We start from the raw sequence: 23510 nt of genomic DNA, 5'->3' as shown, positions 1-23510 counted from the left end.
AGACCCTATTTAACCTGTCACTCTGTGACAGACACACCACTGTTTAAGTGAAGTCCTCTTCAATATTTTCACAGGCGAGGCTCTACATTACGGCGTAAAGGTTACTCTCCAGATATCCAATCTATCAGATAAAAACGTTTCCATGTCCCTGGAAGTGTGAGCAGAGTGTGTGTGTGTGTATGTGTATGTGTATGTGTATGTGTATGTGTATGTGTGTGTATGTGTGTATGTGTGTATGTGTGTGTGTGTGTGTGTGTGTGTGTGTGTGTGTGTGTGTGTGTGTGTGTGTGTGTGTGTGTGTGTGTGTGTGTGTGTGTCAGCATGTGATTGGAATGAAAGGAGGATGTCAGTTTCTCTAAAAGAGAGATATTTATCTCACTTAACCACCCCTTGTAAGTGTAATGTGTTCTTTACTATAGCTAATGCCCATCATGGTCCTCATCATCATGGAATAGCTGGGGATAGTCTAATAATTCATAATATGCACTCAGAATCCCATTGAAATAAACAGTTTACTATGCAATTAATATGCTAACTCGTGTGAACTGGTGAAAGAAAAGGTCAATTAAATATTATGGCTCTGAAAAGACTGATTCTTCTCTGAGAACATTAAAGTCCATATAAAGATACTGCATACCGAAGTGGAAGACATTCTACCCATCTGGTGTCGTTTCCAGACCACAGTACACAGTCTGTGTGTGTTAGAGTGAGAGAGTGTGTCAGAGTAAATATTTTGACTGCATTCATCACATTAAACTAATACTCCTTCCCCACTCTGGAATTCATGTCTCCCTTCTGTCTATTCCTTTCTGGATAATGTTGACCTCTGAACTCGTAACCTGGGTCATCATCCCTCCCGTTCTACACCACACTCAGACAAAGGAGTGGCTACATCTTCCTCTCTCCCTCTCCCTCCCCAGTCATTATAGATGCTAATGTAACTGCCTCATGCTTGACACCCAGACAGAGAGACACTCACTCGCATGTACACAGGCACATGCACAAACACACACACAAACAGCTTCACAACTCACAGCTGTTCTCTCCTCTCCAAGAGTCTAACCCAGGAAGACACCAACTCACAGCTGTTCTCTCCTCTCCAAGAGTCTAACCCAGGAAGTAACACCAACTCACAGCTGTTCTCTCCTCTCCAAGAGTCTAACCCAGGAAGACACCAACTCACAGCTGTTCTCTCCTCTCCAAGAGTCTAACCCAGGAAGACACCAACTCACAGCTGTTCTCTCCTCTCCAAGAGTCTAACCCAGGAAGACACCAACTCACAGCTGTTCTCTCTTCTCCAAGAGTCTAACCCAGGAAGTAACACCAACTCACAGCTGTTCTCTCCTCTCCAAGAGTCTAACCCAGGAAGTAACACCAACTCACAGCTGTTCTCTCCTCTCCAAGAGTCTAACCCAGGAAGTAACACCAACTCACAGCTGTTCTCTCCTCTCCAAGAGTCTAACCCAGGAAGACACCAACTCACAGCTGTTCTCTCCTCTCCAAGAGTCTAACCCAGGAAGACACCAACTCACAGCTGTTCTCTCCTCTCCAAGAGTCTAACCCAGGAAGACACCAAGTCAACTATTCTGCTAGACAAGTTGCCTCTGACATGTTCTCTCCCTTGTTTTCATTGACTAACCCTGTAACCCACAAGGCCAACCCTCACTCACTGAAGTGTTGAGAGGAATGTCTTGACAGAAAATGAAAGGAGGAACTCTCAGAGATATAGAGAGATATACACTTCAGCAGAATAACTTAGACTTGCTGTTTTAAGTGAAGGAAGCGAGGGAACCCCTTAAAAGAGGGAAAAGAGGAAAGAAAAGAGGACTACTTCAGACAGACTCACTCCATTCATGAGGTTCTCATGGTCTCCTGGGCGCCCATTGGATTTATTTTGCCTGGAGAAGAAGAAGGAAGAAGATGATTAAAACATTGACTTTGTCTGTTTAGAGTTTATGTATGGACTCTGAACTACAGAAGACTGTAATAATGCAGTCTATTATGCAGACACCCAACTGTGTTAGTCTGTCTGCCGGTACCAAAGTAAGAATGTGATTAATAAACTATTAGTTACAACTGAAATCAACAGTACAGTATAACTACAGCGCCTTCCGTATTCATACCCCTTGACTTATTCTATATTTTGTTGCGTTACAGCCTGAATAAAACATAGATTTTTTGTTTTGTTTTTGTCACCCATCTATACACAATACTCCAAAATGATTTTTAGAAATGTCTGCTAAAGTAGTCACACCCCTGAGTCAACATGTTAGAATCACCTTTGGCAGTGATTACAGCTGTGAGTCTTTCGGGGTAAGTCTCTAAGAGCTTTCCAAAGCTGGATTGTGCAACATTTGCACATTATGCTTTAAAAAATTCTTCAAGCTCTTTCACGTTATTGATCATTGCGTGACAGCCATTTTCAAGTATTGCGATAGATTGGCAAGACTAACTACGCCACTCAGGAACATTCAATGTCGTCTTGGTAAGCAACTCCAGCGTATATTTGGCCTTGTGTTTAAGGTTATTGTCCTGCTGAAATGTGCATTTGTCTCCCAGTGTCTGTTGGAAAACAGACCGAACCAGGTTTTCCTCTACGATTTTGCCTGTGCTTAGCTCTATTCCGCTGATCTTTTTCCTAAAAAAGTCCACAGTCCTTGTCAATGACAAGCATACCCATAATATGATGCAGTGTCCACCATGTTTGAAAATATGAACAGTGGTACTCAGTGATGTGTTGTATTGGATTTGCCCCAAACATAACACTTTGTAATCAGGACCAAAAAGTTCATTTCTTTGCCACATTTTTTTGCAGTATTACTTATTGCAAACAGGATGCATGTTTTTGAATTTTTTTTTTTATCTGTACAGGCTTCCTTCTTTTCACTCTGAAATGTATGTTAGTATTGTGGAGTAACTACAATGTTGTTGATCCATCCTTAGTAATCTCCTAACATAACCATTAAACTCTGTAATTGTTTTAAAGTCATCATTGGCCTCATGTTGAAATCCCTGAGCAGTTTCCTTCCTCTCCGGCAACTGAGTTAGGAAGGACGCCTGCATCTTTGAGTGACTGGGTGTATTGATACACCATCCAAAGTGTAATTAATAAATTCTCCATGCTCAAAGGGATATTGAACATCTGCTTTTAATTTGATTTTTACCCATCTACCAATAGGTGACCTTCTTTGCGAGGCATTGGAAAACCTCCCTGGTCTTTGTGGTTGAATCTGTGTTTGAAATTAAGTGCTTGATTGAGGGACCTTACAGATAGTTGTATCTGTGGGGTACAGAGATGAGGTAGTCATTCAAAAATCATGTTAAAAACTATTATTGCACACAGTGAGTCCATGCAACTTATGTGAATTGTTAAGCAAATCTTTACTCCTGAACTTATTTAGGCTTTCCACAACAAGGGGTTGAAGATTTATTGACTCAATACATTTTAGCTTTTCATTTGTAATTAATTGTTACAAATTTCTGAAGAATTTACACTTTGATATAATGCGGTATTGTGTGTAGATCAGTGACACAAAATCTCAATTTAATCTATTTTAAATTCAGGTTGTAACACAACAAGATGTGGACAAAGTCAAGGGACGTGAATACTTTCTGCAGGCACTAAGTAAAACAACAGTATTCATGCATTTCATTTTATTGTGTCCCACTCACCCCTGGCAGCTGGCACACAGCTGCAGTAGCAGTGAGAGCAGCACGATGGCAGAGATGGCCATCAGGGTGACCACTAGGACCAGCGGCTCGCTGCCTAACGATGTCGCCATGGCGACCCCTGACCCCGCGACCCCCGGCCCTAACAAGGCACTGAGCACCGGAGCCATGATGCATCACACACTGAGAGGGGACCTGCTAGCAAGAGGGCATCACACACAGGGGACCTGCTAGCAAGGGGGGGAGAAAACATCAACACAGTGGCATCAAAAGAATAGTGCACAAGGTCATTGATCAAGGAAGACACCTCTGATCCACATCTGACTCAGGTTCTTTCTCTTCATTCTATACCGGCCATAAAAGGTTCATTCTCTTCATTCTATACCGACCATAACAGGTTCATTCTCTTCATTCTATACCGCCCATAAAAGGTCCATTCTCTTCATTCTATACCGGCCATAAAAGGTTAATTCTCTTCATTCTATACCGACCATAACAGGTTCATTCTATACCGACCATAACAGGTTCATTCTATACCGGCCATAAAAGGTTAATTCTCTTCATTCTATACCGACCATAACAGGTTCATTTTCTTCATTCTATACCGACCATAACAAGTTCATTCTCTTCATTCTATACCGACCATAACAGGTTAATTCTATACCGACCATAACAGGTTCATTCTCATCATTCTATACCAACCATAACCGGTTCATTCTATACCGACCATAACAGGTTAATTCTCATCATTCTATACCGACCATAACAGGTTCATTCTCATCATTCTATACCGACCATAACAGGTTCATTCTATACCGACCATAACAGGTTCATTCTATACCGACCATAACAGGTTCATTCTATACCGACCAGAACAGGTTCATTCTCTTCATTCTATACCGACCATAACAGGTTCATTTTCTTCATTCTATACCGACCATAACAAGTTCATTCTCTTCATTCTATACCGACCATAACAGGTTAATTCTATACCGACCATAACAGGTTCATTCTCTTCATTCTATACCGACCATAACAAGTTCATTTTCTTCATTCTATACCGACCATAACAGGTTCATTCTCTTCATTCTATACCGACCATAACAGGTTCATTTTCTTCATTCTATACCGACCATAACAGGTTCATTTTCTTCATTCTATACCGACCATAACAAGTTCATTCTCTTCATTTTATACCGACCATAACAGGTTCATTCTATACCGACCATAACAGGATCATTCTCATCATTCTATACCGACCATAACAGGTTCATTCTACACCGACCATAACAGGTTCATTTTCTTCATTCTATACCGACCATAACAAGTTCATTCTCTTCATTCTATACCAACCATAACAAGTTCATTCTCTTCATTCTATACTGACCATAACAGGTTCATTCTCACTCTTCTCTACTGGTCATAAAAGTAACTTGCAGTGCTCTTCCACGACTATATACAATAGTATATATAGTAATTACATTGAGTTATGTTGCCACTATCCAAATCATAAAATCATCATCCTTTAATGCAAAATGTGTCTTTTGTCTGTAATATATTTGTCGTTATGTGTAGGACCCAACTAAGACTGTAGTCATTGGCGTTGGCTGATGGGGATCCTAATAAATCAAATAAAAAATGGAATCCAATAGAAGACATTCTAATATCATTACAGTGGATAATAATCCATCATATAGCGCTTCAATCTGTTACTGTTGTGCTCTTACAGATCTGCTTCAATCTGTTACTGTTGTGCTCTTACAGATCTGCTTCAATCTGTTACTGTTGTGCTCTTACAGATCTGCTTCAATCTGTTACTGTTGTGCTCTTACAGATCTGCTTCAATCTGTTACTGTTGTGCTCTTACAGATCTGCTTCAATCTGTTACTGTTGTGCTCTTACAGATCTGCTTCAATCTGTTACTGTTGTGCTCTTACAGATCTGCTTAGTTCTCATGCAGTTGTTGCAATGTAGTGCAATGTTTTAAAATAGCCACAAGGGGGCAAGCCAGTGCAGACACAGACTGCAATGCAGGCAATCAGGGTCATACGATGCGCTACAGACCTGCTGCAGTCTCCTCACTCAGAGAACACTACTGAACTTGCGTACTGCGCATGTAATAAGTAACCTCCCCACGTAAGCCATATTTGCCTGAATGCTATCCAAGAGGGTTAGGCTTAATTAAAATCAAATCAAATGTTATTCATCACATGCTTTGTAAAAAACAGGTGTAAACTAACAGTGAAACGCTTGCTTACGAGCCATTCCCAACAACGCAGAGAGAAAGAAAATAGAGAAATAATAGAAAAGTAAAACACATAATAATAAAAGCAATAATAAATACACAATGAGTAATGATAATTTGGCTATATACAGGGGGTACCAGTACCGAATCCATGTGCATATAACTAGGAATAAAGTGACAGATAATAAACACCAGCTGCAACGTATGTGATTAGTCAAAAAAGTGTTACTGGGTACTAAGCTGTTCGCAGTACCCTCAGTAGCACCTTGCGGTCGAATTCGAAGCATTTGCCATACCAGGCAGTGATGCAGCCAGCCAAGATGTTCTCGATGGTGCAGCTGTAGAGCTTTTTGAGGGCCCATGCCAAATGTTTCAGCCTCCTGAGGGGGAAGAGGCGTTGTCATGCCTTCTTCACCACTGTGTTGGTGTGTGTGGACCATGTTCATTCCTGAGTGATGTGGACACTGAGGAGCTTGAATCTCTCGACCCGCTCCACTACAGCCCTGTCGATGTGAATGGGGGCCTGCTTGGCCCTCCGTTTCCTGTAGTCCACCATCAGCTCCTTTGTCTTGCTCCTATTGAGGGAGAGGTTGTTGTCCTGGCAGTCTCTGACCTCCTCCCTATAGGCTGTCTCATCGTCGTCGCTGATCAGGCCTACCACCATTGTGTTGTCGGCAAACTTAATGATGGTGTTGGAGTCATGGGTAAACAGGGAGTACAGGAGGGGACTAAGCACGCACTCCTGAGGGGTCCCTGTGTTGAGGGTCAGCGTGGGGGATATGTTGTTGCCTACCCTAACCACCTGGGGGCAGCCAGTGAGGAATAGCACCCTTCTCCCAAATTATTTTAATAAGCCAGAGAGGTTGTGTGGCCCAGATGGCTGGCAGCCCTGGGTGTTGCTCAGGACTGGGCACTGCATCTCTCTCTCTGTGTGTGTGTTTATGCGTGCATATATCTGTGTGTATGTACAGTACCAGTCAAAAGTTTGGACACACCTACCCTACTCACCTACTGGTTTTTCTTAATTTTTTACTGTTTTCTACATTGTAGAATAATAGTGAAAACATCAAAACGATGAAATAACCCACATGGAATCATGTAGTAACCAAAAAAGTGTTAAACTTCTTCAGGATTGGTGGGTCCCCTGCGGGACGGTTGAGCTAACGTAGGCTAATGCGATTAGCATGAGGTTGTAAGTAACAAGAACATTTCCCAGGACATAGACATATCTGATATTGGCAGAAAGCTTAAATTCTTGTTAATCTAACTGCACTGTCCAATTTGCAGTAGCTCTTACAGTGAAATAATACCATGCTATTGTTTGAGGAGAGTGCACAGTTTTGAACATGAAAAGTTATTAATAAACAAATTAGACACATTTGTGCAGTCTTGATACAACATTTTGAACAGAAATACAATGGTTCATTGGATCAGTCTAAAACTTGGCGCACACACTGCTGCCATCTAGTGGCCAAAATATAAATGGCACCTGGGCTGGAATAATAAATTATGGCCTTTCTCCTGCATTTCAAAGATGGTACCAAAAAAATACATCAAAACGGTTGTTTTTTCTTTGTATTATCTTTTATCAGATATAATATGTTATATTCTCTTACATTCCTTTCACATTTCCACAAACTTCAAAGTGTTTCCAAATGGTACTAAGAATATGCATATCCTTTCTTCAGGGCCTGAGCTACAGGCAGTTAAATTTGGGTATGTCATTTTAGGCGAAAATTGAAAAAAAGAGGCCAATCCTTAAGAGTTAAATAAAACAAAATATATTTTATATATTTGAGATTCTTAAAACTAGCCACCCTTTGCCTTGATGACAGCTTTGCACACGCTTGACATTCTCTCAACCAGCTTCATGAGGTAGTCACCTGGAATGCATTTCAATTATCAGGTGTGTCTTGTCAAAAGTAAATTTGTGGAATTTCCTTCCTTCTTCATGTGTTTGAGCCAATCAGTTGTGTTGTGACAAGGTAGGGGTGGTATACAATTGGGTTGAGGCCTCCACAATCACCTGGCCTCAACCCAATTGAGATGGTTTGGGATGAGTTTGACTGCAGAGTGAAGGAAACACAGCTAACAAGTGCTCAGCATATGTGGGAACTCCTTCAAGACTGTTGGAAAAGCATTCCAGGTGAAGCTGGTTGAGAGAATGCCAAGAGTGTGCAAAGCTGTCATCAAGGCAAAGGGTGGCTACTTTGAAGAATCTCGAATATAAAAAAAATTGGTTACTACATGATTCCATATGTGTTATTTCATAGTTTTGATGTCTTCACTATTATTCTACAATAGTAAAAATAAAGAAAATCCCTTGAATGAGTAGGTGTCCAAACTTTACACTGGTACTGTGTGTGTGTGTGTGTGTGTGTGTGTGTGTGTGTGTGTGTGTGTGTGTGTGTGTGTGTGTGTGTGTGTGTGTGTGTGTGTGTGTGTGTGTGTGTGTGTGTGTGTGTGTGCGCGTGTGTATACACACACAATGGGGAGAAAAAGTATTTGATACACTGCCGATTTTGCAGGTTTTCCTACTTACAAAGCAGGTAGAGGTCTGTAATTTTTATCATAGGTACAAAAATCCAGAAAATCACATTGTATGATTTTTAAGTAATTCATTTTAAAGGACCAAAAAGTTTGGTGTGCTTCATGTTTCCATTTTTGCCAAGGAAAAAATATTACTGGCATCGTCCCAGCCCTAGTATTTATGTGGGTCTGAAAAGTCCTCTTGCCACTCTGCTCCTATGCAAATGCAGTTGTGGAGCATGGGAGCTAACGTCAGGCCAGTATTGTGTAGCAGAAACAACACGCACACACAGAGTGTGTGGTGTGAAACTCTAGCCAGTAGCAGAGTGAAAACCAACCCCTGCTTCAGTGTCAACAAGACATCATAGGACAAAAAAAACACGCACCAAATGATTATTGTTAGAATGATCAGCACTCAGTTGTGAGGACTAAAGACCAGTGCTGAGAAGTGACACCAAGGGGCTATGTATGTAAACATACATACTATAAATAAACTAGTCTTTAAACACTCCACTGTACTCTATTTCACTTTCAGTGCCAGAGTGAGAAATATACACTTGTATCACTCCTGTGAGTTACAGTGCAAGCAGAATGTAAACAGAACCTTACCTTGACACCTTGGTTACACAGGCTGTGGTTATTCACTAGCTCGTCCTTGCCTGCAGAGAGGAGAGAGAGGAGTTACTAGCTATGGAAAGTAGTGTGGTGGTGTAGAGTAGAGCACTGCAGAACGTACAGCAGGGTGGGGTATAATATCATGCATGGATGGCACACAGAAATGTATACAGTAACTGAGATGATAATGACTGTGTGACATCATCCCACTGCATTCTATGTATCTCTGGGATGTGATCGGTCTGTTCCTGATTCTCAACAGACAGAGGAGAGGACACCTACTGGAGAGGGACAACACATAACAGTGGGCTGTAACTGTTCTATCTGTAAAAGCTCACTGTGGCAACTGAGGCCTACCTCAAGTCTCCACACTAAATGACTCACCCCACAACCTCTGAAAACACAAGAATGACAAACATCAAGAATGGGCTTTGATAAGAATTCAGATAGGATACTTGGGCTCTTGATTTTCTGGTTTGTCCAGAAAGCTGGTTTATGGGTCATAGGGGTATCCAGTAAGTTATGCCATGCCTTCTCAAGTTCATTTCCTTGGTGAACAAAATAATGCAGAGTTGTTTAAGAACAGCAAGCAACTCATTGATTGTACTTTCTAGGTACGTCCCAAATGGCAACTTATTCCCTGCATAGTGGACTACTTTTGACCAGAGACCTATTGGCCCCATAGAGAAGAGTGCCCTTTGAGAAGCAATCTCTGAGTAACTGCCTGTCAATGGGCTTCTTCAAGAACATCAAAACCGTGATGTATCATGGGTAAATTGGGACTGACTGACTGATCTACAAATAATATTGAGTCGTTATTTATGATGCAAGGTGATCTGTAGATCAGTCAGTGTGTGTTATTGGTCTTCGGAAATGAACCTGGGGCTTTCCCACCCAGACCCGATATGCATAAATAAAAAAGAATAATGTAGAGACCCATTCCGAACGGACCCAAGGACAACGCGATCCCGTTCCGTATAGACCTGGTCGGATCCAGACCCGATTCGATCCAAGTGAGGGAAGCAGCAGGAAATACATTTTCAAAGCTACTTTATTAACCAGAGCTGATAAAGCGCGAGAGGGAGAGGTGCTGCTCTAGCATGCGGGGGAGGGGCCGTACTGTGAGTGAGCAGGGAGGAGTGAGGGAGACAGCAACCAACCAAGTCGACTCGCTTCTATAGTAAACTAAAAGCTGCCATAGCTAGGTTATTTATCATGATTAGTAGTATCTGTCTTGGACTGCATGAAACCGGTAGAAGTTTGTTAAGCTAGCTAACGTTAGCTAGCTAGGATAAATGAGGGTGCAGTGCATGCGCTTTCTCATCCTACAGTTACACATAACTTCATTCAGAATACTAAGTAGCAGCCTGCCTATCTTTCTCCTTTAACTTTTATTTCTGTCATTTTAATTCCATCTTCCATTGATTAGATATCTCCTAACTTTTGCCACACACGGAGATGACTGTAGCCTATTGCCACGGTGATGATTTATAATTGGCCAACAAAAAGCTACAAGCGCCACGCTCATGAAAAGCAAGAGCAGCAGCATAAATTATACAATTTCTGTCTATCTCTATACTGCAACAGTCGTGTTCAGATCTGTACATGCCTTTCTGAACAAGACCGTTAAAATGACAAATACCCAAGATTCTTAAAATTACAAATACCCGAGACCCGTGACAATCATATCAGATTGACCCATACCCGTGACATTATTTAGAATTCTGGATGTGGATCCGCTACGGTCCCAGATCGAGATTCGGGTATCTCTAGTGTGTGCCTCTCTCTCTGTAGGCTTGTGAGAGAGACACACACAGCAGATAATTACAGGCTGAATACCATCGTGTCACCATGGCAACTCTATATTCTCCTCCACCCCTTCATGATTATTTATGGTTTGCGGGCAACAATTAGAAATGTTTTAACTTTTTAGGGATAGGGGGCAGCATTTTCACTTTGGATGAATAGCATGCCCAGAGTGAACTGCCTCCTACTCTGTCCCAGATGCTAATATATGCATATTATTATTACTATTGGATATAAAACACTCTGAAGTTTCTAAAACTGTTTGAATTATGTCTGTGAGTATAACAGAACTCATATTGCAGGCAAAAACCTGAGAAAAAATCCAAACCGGAAGTGAGAATTCTGAGGCTGGTCGATTTTCAACTCATCGCCTATTGAAATCACAGTGGGATATGGATCTGTTTGCACTTCCTATGCCTTCCACTAGATGTCAACAGTCTGTAGAATGTTGAATGAAGCTTCTACTGTGATGTGGGGCCGGATGGGAGCTGTTTGAGTCAGTGGTCTGGCAGAGTGCCAGGTCCTGGTTCCACATGATATCGCCTTGCGTTCCATTACTCATATAGACACAAAGGAATTCTCCGGTTGGAACGTTATTGAATATTTATGATAACAACATCCTAAAGATTGATTCTCTACTTAGTTTGACAAGTTTATTCGACCTGTAATATAACTTTTTGAAGTTTTCGTCCGACGCTCGCCTGGATCTGTGCGAGCGTTTGGATATGTGTACTAAACATGCCAACAAAAGTAGCTACTTGGACATAAATAATGGACATTATCGAACAAAACAACAATTTATTGTGGAACTAAGATTCCTGGGAGTGCATTCTGATGAAGATCATCAAAGGTAAGGGAATATTTATGATGTAATTTCGTATTTCTGTTGACTCCAACATGGCGGAGAAATGTTTATATCTGAGCGCCGTCTCAGATTATTGCATGGTGTGCTTTTTCCGTAAAGTTTTTTTTAAATCTGACACAGCGGTTACATTAAGAACAAGTGTATCTTTAATTCTATGTAAAACATGTATCTTTCATCAAAGTTTATGATGAGTATTTCTGTTATTTGATGTGGCTCTCTGCAATTTCTCCGGATATTTTGGAGGCATTTCTGAACATGGCGCCAAAGTAAACTGAGATTTTTTTATATATATATGCACATTATCGAACAAAACATACATGTATTGTGTAACATGATGTCCTATGAGTGTCATCTGATGAAGATCATCAAAGGTTAGTGATTAATTTAATCTCTATTTCTGCTTTTTGTGACTCCTATCTTTGGCTGTGTGTTTTTTGGACTTGGCGTAATCATATGTTGTGTTTTCGCTGTAAAACATTTTTTAAATCGGACACGATGGGTAGATTAACAAGATGTTTATCTTTCATTCGCTGTATTGGACTTGTTAATGTGTGAAAGTTACATATTTAAAAAATATATATTTGAATTTCCCGCGCTGCCTTTTCAGCGGAATGTTGTCAGGGGTTCCGCTAGCGGAACGTGTGTCCTAGAAAGGTTAATCATGTTTCCCTGAACAGCACTGAGTGAAGGGACACAAGTGGAAGAATGCTGATGACGAGGTTCGAGCTCCATCTGACCAAGAATAATAACTCTCATCCCCTTCCCTGGTCCAAGAATAGTAACTCTCATCCCCTTCCCTAGTCCAAGAATAATAACTCTCATCCCCTTTCCTAGTCCAAGAATAGTAACTCTCATCCCCTTCCCTAGTCCAAGAATAGTAACTCTCATCCCCTTCCCTAGTCCAAGAATAGTAACTCTCATCCCCTTCCCTAGTCCAAGAATAATAACTCTCATCCCCTTTCCTAGTCCAAGAATAGTAACTCTCATCCCCTTCCCTAGTCCAAGAATAGTAACTCTCATCCCCTTCCCTAGTCCAAGAATAGTAACTCTCATCCCCTTCCCTAGTCCAAGAATAGTAACTCTCATCCCCTTCCCTAGTCCAAGAATAATAACTCTCATCCCCTTCCCTAGTCCAAGAATAATAACTCTCATCCCCTTCCCTGGTCCAAGAATAGTAACTCATCCCCTTCCCTAGTCCAAGAATAATAACTCTCATCCCCTTCCCTAGTCCAAGAATAGTAACTCTCATCCCCTTCCCTAGTCCAAGAATAATAACTCTCATCCCCTTCCCTAGTCCAAGAATAGTAACTCTCATCCCCTTCCCTAGTCCAAGAATAATAACTCTCATCCCCTTCCCTAGTCCAAGAATAGTAACTCTCATCCCCTTCCCTAGTCCAAGAATATTAACTCTCATCCCCTTCCCTAGTCCAAGAATAGTAACTCTCATCCCCTTCCCTAGTCCAAGAATAATAACTCTCATCCCCTTCCCTAGTCCAAGAATAATAACTCTCATCCCCTTCCCTAGTCCAAGAATATTAACTCTCATCCCCTTCCCTAGTCCAAGAATATTAACTCTCATCCCCTTCCCTAGTCCATAATGCATTTTGTTCTTTACAAGCCTATAACACCAACAACTTAAATAATGTCATATATTTTTGGGAAAACAAATCAAATGAGGATATCTATGTGAAGCTAACTCAGAAGAAAAGCAGAATAACTCTTCCATCTCATCTTCTTCCCAGTCTGTCCAGAACAGCTTTCTCCCTTCAAAAACTCAATACACACCAAAGACAGCTACATTATTTCATATCTTTTAGACTTTGAAAAACCACCTTCCTGACCTTTGAGTGAGACTAAATGAACCCAGCAGCAATAAGCCCCAAGCCACAGAGAGAGTGCTCTCCTCTCCTGCCTGAAACAAGAAAGCACTCCACACTCCAGTCTTAATAGGAGAAAAACTTGGAAGAGAGAGAAAGAAACGAGAGCACATACTATTCCCTGCCATTTAAAATAACAAAATGGAAAAGCCATTTAAAGTAGGAATGTGTTTGGACTGCAGCGGAGAGGCCTCTTACTTTCGGCCCAGCAACCACACACACCGGCTCCCATTGCAGCTGCGACCCGCCGTCCAGCGCAGCACCATGGGCTTGCAGACTCCGGGACCCCTGCAAAATCACAGCCTCCATCTGCACTGTACAGTATCCCTCCGCACAAGAAAATAATGCTACCTCTGTGAGCAGTGTGTGGCTTGCTAGCGGCAGGCTGATGGTCTGGGAGAGAGACGAGTGCACACTGGCACGCCCGTGGAACACCACCTTCTACGTGAGTGGCCTTACACATGCACGCACGCATAGCTGGATCTTGAGAACTCTTCCCAGGGAGGACTCTCATGTGTGAGCCAGAGGCATTTCCAGAAGAAATAATTTGATAAGAGAATGGGGGAAAAAACTCACTCTGGAATAATAATACAATGAGGAATTTTGGGCTGGGGGGGGGGGCTTGTTATTTTATAATGTGCTTTTGCAGACAAAGATTAGGTGGAAGTGAGAGTGTGCTCTAAAGTGCACTTTCATATAATAAAAATAAATAAATTGTAAAAGCAAAGAAAAAAAATGACAAATGTATTCAAAGTTATGCAAATTTGTTTCATTTTGAAGAAATCCTATGCCGCATTTTCGTGACATTAAAACTTCCATTGCACTCGTGTGAGGGAATGTTTAATACATTCCTGTATCAGACACAAATTCCTCTGTGACGTTTTTCAACCTGACAGAGTAAGAGTAGAAAGACATGCCCAACAAAGACCAGCTCTAACAGGTCCTTCTCCGCCTCTCATCAGGATTTCACGCCATACAGCATATGTTGCTGTCTCTGTGTGTGTATTGTGTGTCTGCTTGTGTTTCTCAGTCTGACAGGCCTAATGATAATCAATGCCACGCTATTCAGCATGTGCCCTCACACCTCGGGCCTCCCCTCATTCAAGGGTTTTTCTTTATTTTTACTATTTTCTACATTGTTGAAAAATAGTGTAGACATAAAAGCTATGAAAAAACACATATGGAATCATGTAGTAACCAAAAGAGTGTTAAACAAATCAAAATATTTATACATTCTTCAAAGTAGCCACCCTTTGTCTTGATGACAGCTTTGCACACTCTTGGCATTGTCTCAACCAGGTTCACCTGGAATGCTTTTTCCAACAGTCTTGAAGGAGTTCCCACATATGCTGAGCACTTGTTGGCTGCTTTTCCTTCACTCTGCAGTCCAACTCATCACAAACCATCTCAATTGGGTTGAGATCGGGTGATTGTGGAGGCCAGGTCATCTGATGCACTACTCCATCACTCTCCCTGGTCAAATAGCCCTTATACAGCCTGGAGGTGTGTTTAAGGTCACTGTCCTTTTGAAAAACAAATGAAAGTCCCACTAAGCGCAAACCAATCACTGACAGCGTCACCAGCATAGCACCCCCACACCATCACACCTCCTCCTCCATGCTTCACTGTGGGAACCACACATGCGGAGATCATCTGTTCACCTACTCTGCGTCTCACAAAGACACGGCGGTTGGAACCAAAAATCTCAAATTTGGACTCATCAGACCAAAGGACAGATTTCCACCGGTCTAATGTCCATTGCTCGTGTTTTTTGGCCCAAGCAAGTGTCTTCTTCTTATTGCTGTCCTTTAGTATTGGTTTCTTTGCAGCAATTCGACCATGAAGGCCTGATTCATGCAGTCTCCTCTGAACAGTTGATGTTGAGATGTGTCTCTTACTTGAACTCTGTGAAGCATTTATTTGGGCTGCAATCTGAGGTGCAGTTAACTCTAATGAACTTATCCTCTGCAGGAGAGGTAACTCTGGGTCTTCCTTTCCTGTGGCGGTCCTCATGAGAGCCAGTTTAATCATAGCGCTTGATGGTTTTTGCGACTGCACTTGAAGAAACTTTCAAAGTTCTTGAAAATTTCTGGATTGACTGACCTTCATGTCTTAAAGTAATGATGGACTGTCGTTTCTCTTTGCTTATTTAAGCTGTTCTTGCCATAATATGGTATTTTACCAAATAGGGCTATCTTCTGTATACCACCCCTACCTTGTCACAACACAACTGATTGGCTCAAAAAATAAATTCCACAAATTAACCTTTAACAAGGCACACCTGTTAATTAAAATGCATTCCAGGTGACTACCTCGTGAAGCTGGTTGAGAGAATGCCAAGTGTGGAAAGCTGTCATCCAGCAAAGGGTGGCTACTTTGAATAATCTGAAATATAAAATTTTGATTTGTTTCACACTTTTTCGGTTACTACATGATTCCATGTGTTGTTATTTCATAGTTTTGATGTCTTCACTATTATTCTACAATGTAGAAAATAGTAAAAATAAAGAAAAACCCTTGAATGAGTAGGTATGTCCAAACTTTTGACTGGTACTGTGTGTGTGTGTGTGTGTGTGTGTGTGTGTGTGTGTGTGTGTGTGTGTGTGTGTGTGTGTGTATATATATATATACACACACACACAAGTTGAAGTCAGAAGTTTACATACACCTTAGCCAAATACATTTAAAACTCAGTTTTTCACAATTCCTGACATTTAATCCGAGTAAAAATTCCCTGTTTTAGGTCAGTTAGGATCACCACTTTATTTTAAGAATGTGTAATGTCAGAATAATAGTAGAGAGAATTATTTATTTAATCTTTTATTTCTTTCATCACATTCCCAGTGGTTCAGAAGTTTACATACACAATTAGTATTTGGTAGCATTGCCTTTAAATTGTTTAACTTGGGTCAAACGTTTCGGGTAGTCTTCCACAAGCCTCACACAATAAGTTGGGGGAATTTTGGCCCATTCATCCTGACAGAGCTGGTCTAACTGAGTCAGGTTTGTAGGCCTCCTTGCTCGCACACACTTTTTCAGTTCTGCCCACATTTTTTATAGGATTGAGGTCAGGTCTTTGTGATGGCCACTCCAAGGCCTTGACTTTGTTGCACTTAAGCCATTTTGCCACGACTTTGGAAGTATGCTCCAGATACTCAACTAGTCTAAAGAAGGCCCGTTTTATTGCTTCTTTAATCAGAACAACAGTTTTCAGCTGTGCTAACACAATTGCAAAAGGGTTTTCTAATCATCAATTAGCCTTTTAAAATGATAAACTTGGATTAGTTTACACAACGTGCCATTGGAACACAGGAGTGATGGTTGCTGATAACGGGCCTCTGTATGCCTATGTAGATATTCCATTAAAAATCAGCCGTTTCCAGCTACAATAGTCATTTACAACATTAACAATGTCTACACTGTATTTCTGATCAATTTGATGTTATTTTAATGAACAAAAAAGTAGCAAAAAAAAAAAAAAAAACATATCTAAGTGTTCCCAAACTTTTGAATGGTAGTGTGTGTGTGTGTGTGTGTGTGTGTGTGTGTGTGTGTGTGTGTGTGTGTGTGTATGTATATATATGTATATATATAACCAAAGCGATAAAAGAAACTAACAGACAGGAGACAGAACTTCTGACACAGTGACACACCCATCCCTAAGGCCCGTCTGTGGGTCATTCATACAGTATGTTACAGCCTTTCAGGATACTGTCCCTTCGTGGCCCTGCCCTGTCTAAGACAATACCATCAGCTAGCTAGCTAACACCACAGCTAATACCATACCACAGACAATACCATCAGCTAGCTAGCTAATACCACAGATAATACCATACCACAGACAATACCATCAGCTAGCTAGCTAATACCACAGATAATACCATACCACAGACAATACCATCAGCTAGCTAGCTAATACCACAGATAATACCATACCACAGACAATACCATCAGCTAGCTAGCTAATACCACAGATAATACCATACCACAGACAATACCATCAGCTAGCTAGCTAATACCACAGATAATACCATACCACAGACAATACCATCAGCTAGCTAGCTAATACCACAGATAATACCATACCACAGACAATACCATCAGCTAGCTAGCTAATACCACAGATAATATACCACAGACAATACCATCAGCTAGTTCGCTAACGCCTCAGCTAACCAACTGGGACTAATCTAGTTTTGAACATGGTGCAAGCAGTCGGGGAAATCCAAGAGGACACGCAGGCGCCGACTGTCAGTTCCATGAGCAGCGCCCGATGCTCGCCAGACCTTCCAGTAGCGTCTAATCTAAACCAATCAGTGGTTGTCTCGCGGGGACGTGGCGAGAGGGAAACCTTCCAATTAAAACAGTCAGTGTTAATCAACAGAATATGGCGGGCCGTGTAGCCATGGAAACAGTGATGGTCCCACGGGTTGATGTTAATGGTCTGACATGGAGGAAAATTGATCCGTCTTGTTTTTCCCCTAAATGGGAAGCAGCCGGACGGACAGACTGCATAATTTAGAGGGCTTCTCTGTATTTTTGGTTTCCTCTCATTTCTCATCTACAAGAGGGTGATTCAGTGCTGCTTGAATCTGTTATATATCTCTTGAGTTGCCTCTCTCTTTCTCATCTTTGAGTCCCTTTTCTTTTTCTCTTTGTCTTCATATCCATCCAGGTTCTCCCTCTGAGTTCCTTTCTCTCTTTAAAGATGCCTATCAAGTTTACTTTAAAACAAGGAATTAAGGAAATGAAATGGAAACTTGCTGAATGTTTTTCTGCAGTAACAGGCAGTGGAAAGTACAGCCGGTGCCTATTTGTTTAACAGAGATGCTTCTCTAAAATAAGACGTATTTCTCAACAGAAACCCTCAAACCTTCTATATATCGCTGTAGGTCTCTTGAGGTCAGGGCTGGAGGTCTCTTGAGGACAGGGCTGTAGGTCTCTTGAGGTCAGGGCTGTAGGTCTCTTGAGGACAGGGCTGTAGGTCTCTTGAGGTCAGGGCTGGAGGTCTCTTGAGGACAGGGCTGTAGGTCTCTTGAGGTCAGGGCTGGAGGTCTCTTGAGGACAGGGCTGTAGGTCTCTTGAGGTCAGGGCTGTAGGTCTCTTGAGGACAGGGCTGTAGGTCTCTTGAGGTCAGGGCTGGAGGTCTCTTGAGGTCAGGGCTGGAGGTCTCTTGAGGTCAGAGCTGTAGGTCTCTTGAGGTCAGGGCTGGAGGTCTCTTGAGGTCAGGGCTGTAGGTCTCTTGAGGTCAGGGCTGTAGGTCTCTTGAGGACAGGAACCCCCCCCCCCCTTTATTTAACTAGGCAAGTCAGTTAAGAACAAATTCTTATTTACAATGGTGGCCTACCCCGGCCAAACCTGGACGACGCTGGGCCAATTGTGCGCCACCTTATATTACTCCCAATCACGGCCGGTTGTGATAAAGCCTGGAATCGAACCAGGGTGTCTGTAGTGACGCCTCAGGCACTGAGATGCAGTGCCTTAGACCACTGCGCCCCTCGGGAGCCCCCCAAAAAATATTTTTTCCCCACACAGAAGATTCTTTCAGCCAGGAAATGTCCCATCCGACCACATGAAGTGGAAAACAGAGGGATAACACCACACTGCCTGCCTCTCTCTATGAAGACAGTTAAGGAACTGAGAAAGTAAAACAAACCTAACGTAACTCTAGCTCTCACACACAGCATTCCACTAGAGTTAAAGGTTGAAGCTGCACTTCTGGGGCGTAAAATGGGGGTTTGTACGGCTGGCAGGTTACTAAAGGAGTGCTGTCCCCCCCTTTTCTCTCTCTCAGTAGTGTCTGCATTCAGGGCATGCTGCTCTGCTCTACTGTGTTCTTAGTTCAGCTAGCAGACAAACAATACTGTCTGTCAACCATTAACACACTAAAGTCTGTAGTCTAGAGAAACGTCTTTATTTTTATCCGTGTTTTGCTCTAGACGCACTAACGCTCGATTTCTCTCTCGCTCTCCTTTTCTCACCTCCTCTTTCTCAGTTCCTCCATCTGGTCAACACCAAAAAGGAGGAAGCATATTCATCATTATAATCGTCTCTATTTGGAGAGCGTGAGAGTTTTAAACATCCGACCACAAAATTACACTAATCCTAAAATTAATATTCTCATAATCCCTTTTTGAATACTGAAAAGTACCAACTGCTCAGGGTCTAACAATCATTTGTTGAAATTGAATATGAGCTCAAACTAAATATGTTGTAGTGCAGCTTTGTATCTATATCGCAAGTCAGCCGAGTCGGCCATTAAAATCACAAAGCGTAGTCTAAATGAATAACACGAGAGACTCCACATTGTCACAGTCGCAGTGACTGTCACACATCCTAAATGACTTTCTCACCAAACATTCAGACAGCTGCTGACCTGAGTGCTGAGGCTGGGGGTGACATGATCAGTCAGTTAAGAGTGAAGGCACATGCCTGTTGATATCACTTCAGCTTCTCAGAACAGATAGAAAAACAAGAGGCCTGCTGTCCCACAAAGGAATCCAAGAAACACCACAGACACAAAGGGTAAAATATTCTTGGAGGATCCAAGAGATCAAGGGAATGTTCTTTTATTTAAGAAAACCACAAATTCTCCCTAATGTGAGTCGACAGCACTCAGCACTAAAAAGCACAGAGTTGTCTTGGAGTCACAGGCTGTTGCTGTACAAGTCTTGCTGCTTCATTTTTGGAACTGAGGTGCAGATTACCACTGATAGAGCAGGGCAGGTCTTTATTCAACAGGAGAGATTGTGATGTGCTGCATAGCAGGGAAGATAAAAACATTAACACAGACACGGGCCTCGTCTTTCTCTCTTCCTGTCACTCTCTCTCTGTCCGCCCGTCTGTCTCCCCGTCTGTCTCCCTGTCCGTCCGTCTCGCATCTCAGGTACACAAGGCCATTGGGTTGATTCATTATGCCAGCCAAAATGAGATGTAACACATATCTACAGAGTTTATCTCCCTCTCTCTCACACACATGCACACACTCACGCACACTTGTTGTGCAAACCCAACATCTTCATAACAGACACATACATCACAAACAACGTTCCCCCATCAGCACCCCACCATACATCACCTAGCTCTGACACCAGCCTGGCGGACAATACCCACCATACATCACCTAGCTCTGACACCAGCCTGGCGGACAATACCCACCATACATCACCTAGCTCTGACACCAGCCTGGCGGACAATACCCACCATACATCACCTAGCTCTGACACCAGCCTGGCGGACAATACCCACCATACATCACCTAGCTCTGACACCAGCCTGGCGGACAATACCCACCATACATCACCTAGCTCTGACACCAGCCTGGCGGACAATACCCACCATACATCACCTAGCTCTGACACCAGCCTGGCGGACAATACCCACCATACATCACCTAGCTCTGACACCAGCCTGGCGGACAATACCCACCATACATCACCTAGCTCTGACACCAGCCTGGCGGACAATACCCACCATACATCACCTAGCTCTGACACCAGCCTGGCGGACAATACCCACCATACATCATCTAGCTCTGACACCAGCCTGGCGGACAATACCCACCATACATCACCTATCTCTGACACCAGCCTGGCGGACAATACCCACCATACATCACCTAGCTCTGACACCAGCCTGGCGGACAATACCCACCATACATCACCTAGCTCTGACACCAGCCTGGCGGACAATACCCACCATACATCACCTAGCTCTGACACCAGCCTGGCGGACAATACCCACCATACATCACCTAGCTCTGACACCAGCCTGGCGGACAATACCCACCATACATCACCTAGCTCTGACACCAGCCTGGCGGACAATACCCACCATACATCACCTAGCTCTGACACCAGCCTGGCGGACAATACCCACCATACATCACCTAGCTCTGACACCAGCCTGGCGGACAATACCCACCATACATCGCCTATCTCTGACACCAGCCTGGCGGACAATACCCACCATATATCACCTAGCTCTGACACCAGCCTGGCGGACAATACCCACCATACATCACCTATCTCTGACACCAGCCTGGCGGACAATACCCACCATACATCACCTAGCTCTGACACCAGCCTGGCGGACAATACCCACCATACATCACCTAGCTCTGACACCAGCCTGGCGGACAATACCCACAAAGCAATAAGCTACATACACATACACACCCACACAGACACCCACACCGACCGACAGACAGACACACACACACACACACCCACACAGACAGACATGCATACACACCCACACCCAGACAGGCATACACACCCACAGACAGACAGACACACCCACACAGACATACACACCCACACAGACAGACATGCATACACACCCACACCCAGACAGGCATACACACCCACAGACAGACACACACACCCACACAGACAGACAGGCATACACATCCACACCCAGACAGGCATACACACCCACACACACAGACCGGAATACACACCCACACACACAGACAGGCATACACACCCACAGACAGGCATACACACCCACACACACATACAGTTGTAGTCGGAAGTTTACATACACTTAGATTGGAGTCATTTCTTCATCCACACATTTCTTGTTAACAAACTATAGTTTTGGCAAGTCGGTTAGGACATCTACTTCGTGCATGATGCAAGTAATTTTTCCAACAATTGTTTACAAACAGATTATTTCACTTATAATTCACTGTATCACAATTCCAGTGGGTCAGAAGTTTACATACACTAAGTTGACTGTGCCTTTAAACAGCTTAGAAAATTCCAGAAAATGATGTCATGGCTTTAGAAGCTTCTGATAGGCTAATTGACATAATTTGAGTCAATTGGAGGTGCACCTGTGGATATATTTCAAGGTCTTCCTTCAAACTCAGTGCCTCTTTACTTGACATCATGGGGAAATCAAAAATAAATCAGCCAAGAGCTCAGAAAAAAATTTGTACACATCCACAAGTCTGGTTTATCCTTGGGAGCAATTTCCAAACACCTGAAGGTACCACATTCATCTGTACAAACAATAGTAGGCAAGTAAAAACACCATGGGGCCTCGCAGCCGTCATACCGCTCAGGAAGGAGACGCGTTCTGTCTCCTAGAGATGAACGTACTTTAGTGCGAAAAGTGCAAATCAATCCCAGAACAACAGCAAAGGACCTTGTGAAGATGCTAGAGGAAACAGGTACAAAAGTATCTATATTCACAGTAAAACGAGTCCTATATCGACATAACCCGAAAGGCCGCTCAGCAAGGAAGAAGCCACTGCTCCGAAACCGCCATAAAAAAGCCAAACTGCGGTTCGCAACTGCACATGGGGACAAATATCGTACATTTTGGAGAAATGTCCTCTGGTCCGATGAAACAAAAATAGAACTATTTGGCCATAATGACCATCGTTATGTTTGGAGGAAAAAGGGGGAGGCTTGCAAGCCGAAGAACACCATTCCAACCGTGAAGCACGGGGGTGGCAGCATCATGTTGTGGGGGTGCTTTGCTGCAGGAGGGACTGGTGCACTTCACAAAATAGATGGCATCATGAGGTAGGAAAATTATGTGGAGATATTGAAGCAACATCTCAAGACATCAGTCAGGAAGTTAAAGCTTGATCGCAAATGGGTCTTCCAAATGGACAATGACCCCAAGCTTCAAAGTTTCAAAGTTGTGGCAAAATGGCTTAAGGACAACAAAGTCAAGGTATTGGAGTGGCCATCACAAAGCCCTGACCTTAATCCCATAGAAATTTTGTGGGCAGAACTGAAAAAGCGTGTTTGAGCAAGGAGGCCTACAAACCTGACTCAGTTAGACCATCTCTGTCAGGAGGAATGGGCCAAAATTCACCCAACTTATTGTGGGAAGCTTGTGGAAGGCTACCCAAAACATTTGACTCAAGTTAAACAATGCTACCAAA

General features: G+C 42.8%; 1 protein-coding gene across 5 annotated transcripts in view; it reads right to left on the bottom strand.

Annotated features, from left to right (window-relative positions):
• LOC139555069 (phosphoprotein associated with glycosphingolipid-enriched microdomains 1-like) overlaps positions 1 to 23510 on the bottom strand; it is a 78862-nt gene that overhangs the window by 11215 nt on the left and 44137 nt on the right. For 2 of the 5 annotated variants that reach the window (XM_071368519.1, XM_071368521.1), the window contains 3 exons: positions 9053 to 9102; positions 3673 to 3899; positions 1847 to 1898 (listed from right to left, as the gene is read on the bottom strand). In XM_071368519.1, coding sequence (XP_071224620.1) covers positions 1847 to 1898; positions 3673 to 3839 — 219 coding nt within the window. In that variant the 5' untranslated portion in view covers positions 3840 to 3899; positions 9053 to 9102. The other 3 variants (XM_071368518.1, XM_071368520.1, XM_071368522.1) reach the window with 2 other exon arrangements.

The sequence above is a fragment of the Salvelinus alpinus genome, chromosome 26 (assembly GCF_045679555.1).
Source record: "Salvelinus alpinus chromosome 26, SLU_Salpinus.1, whole genome shotgun sequence".
NCBI lineage: Eukaryota > Metazoa > Chordata > Actinopteri > Salmoniformes > Salmonidae > Salvelinus > Salvelinus alpinus.
This window is presented reverse-complemented; position numbering and strand designations above follow the sequence as displayed.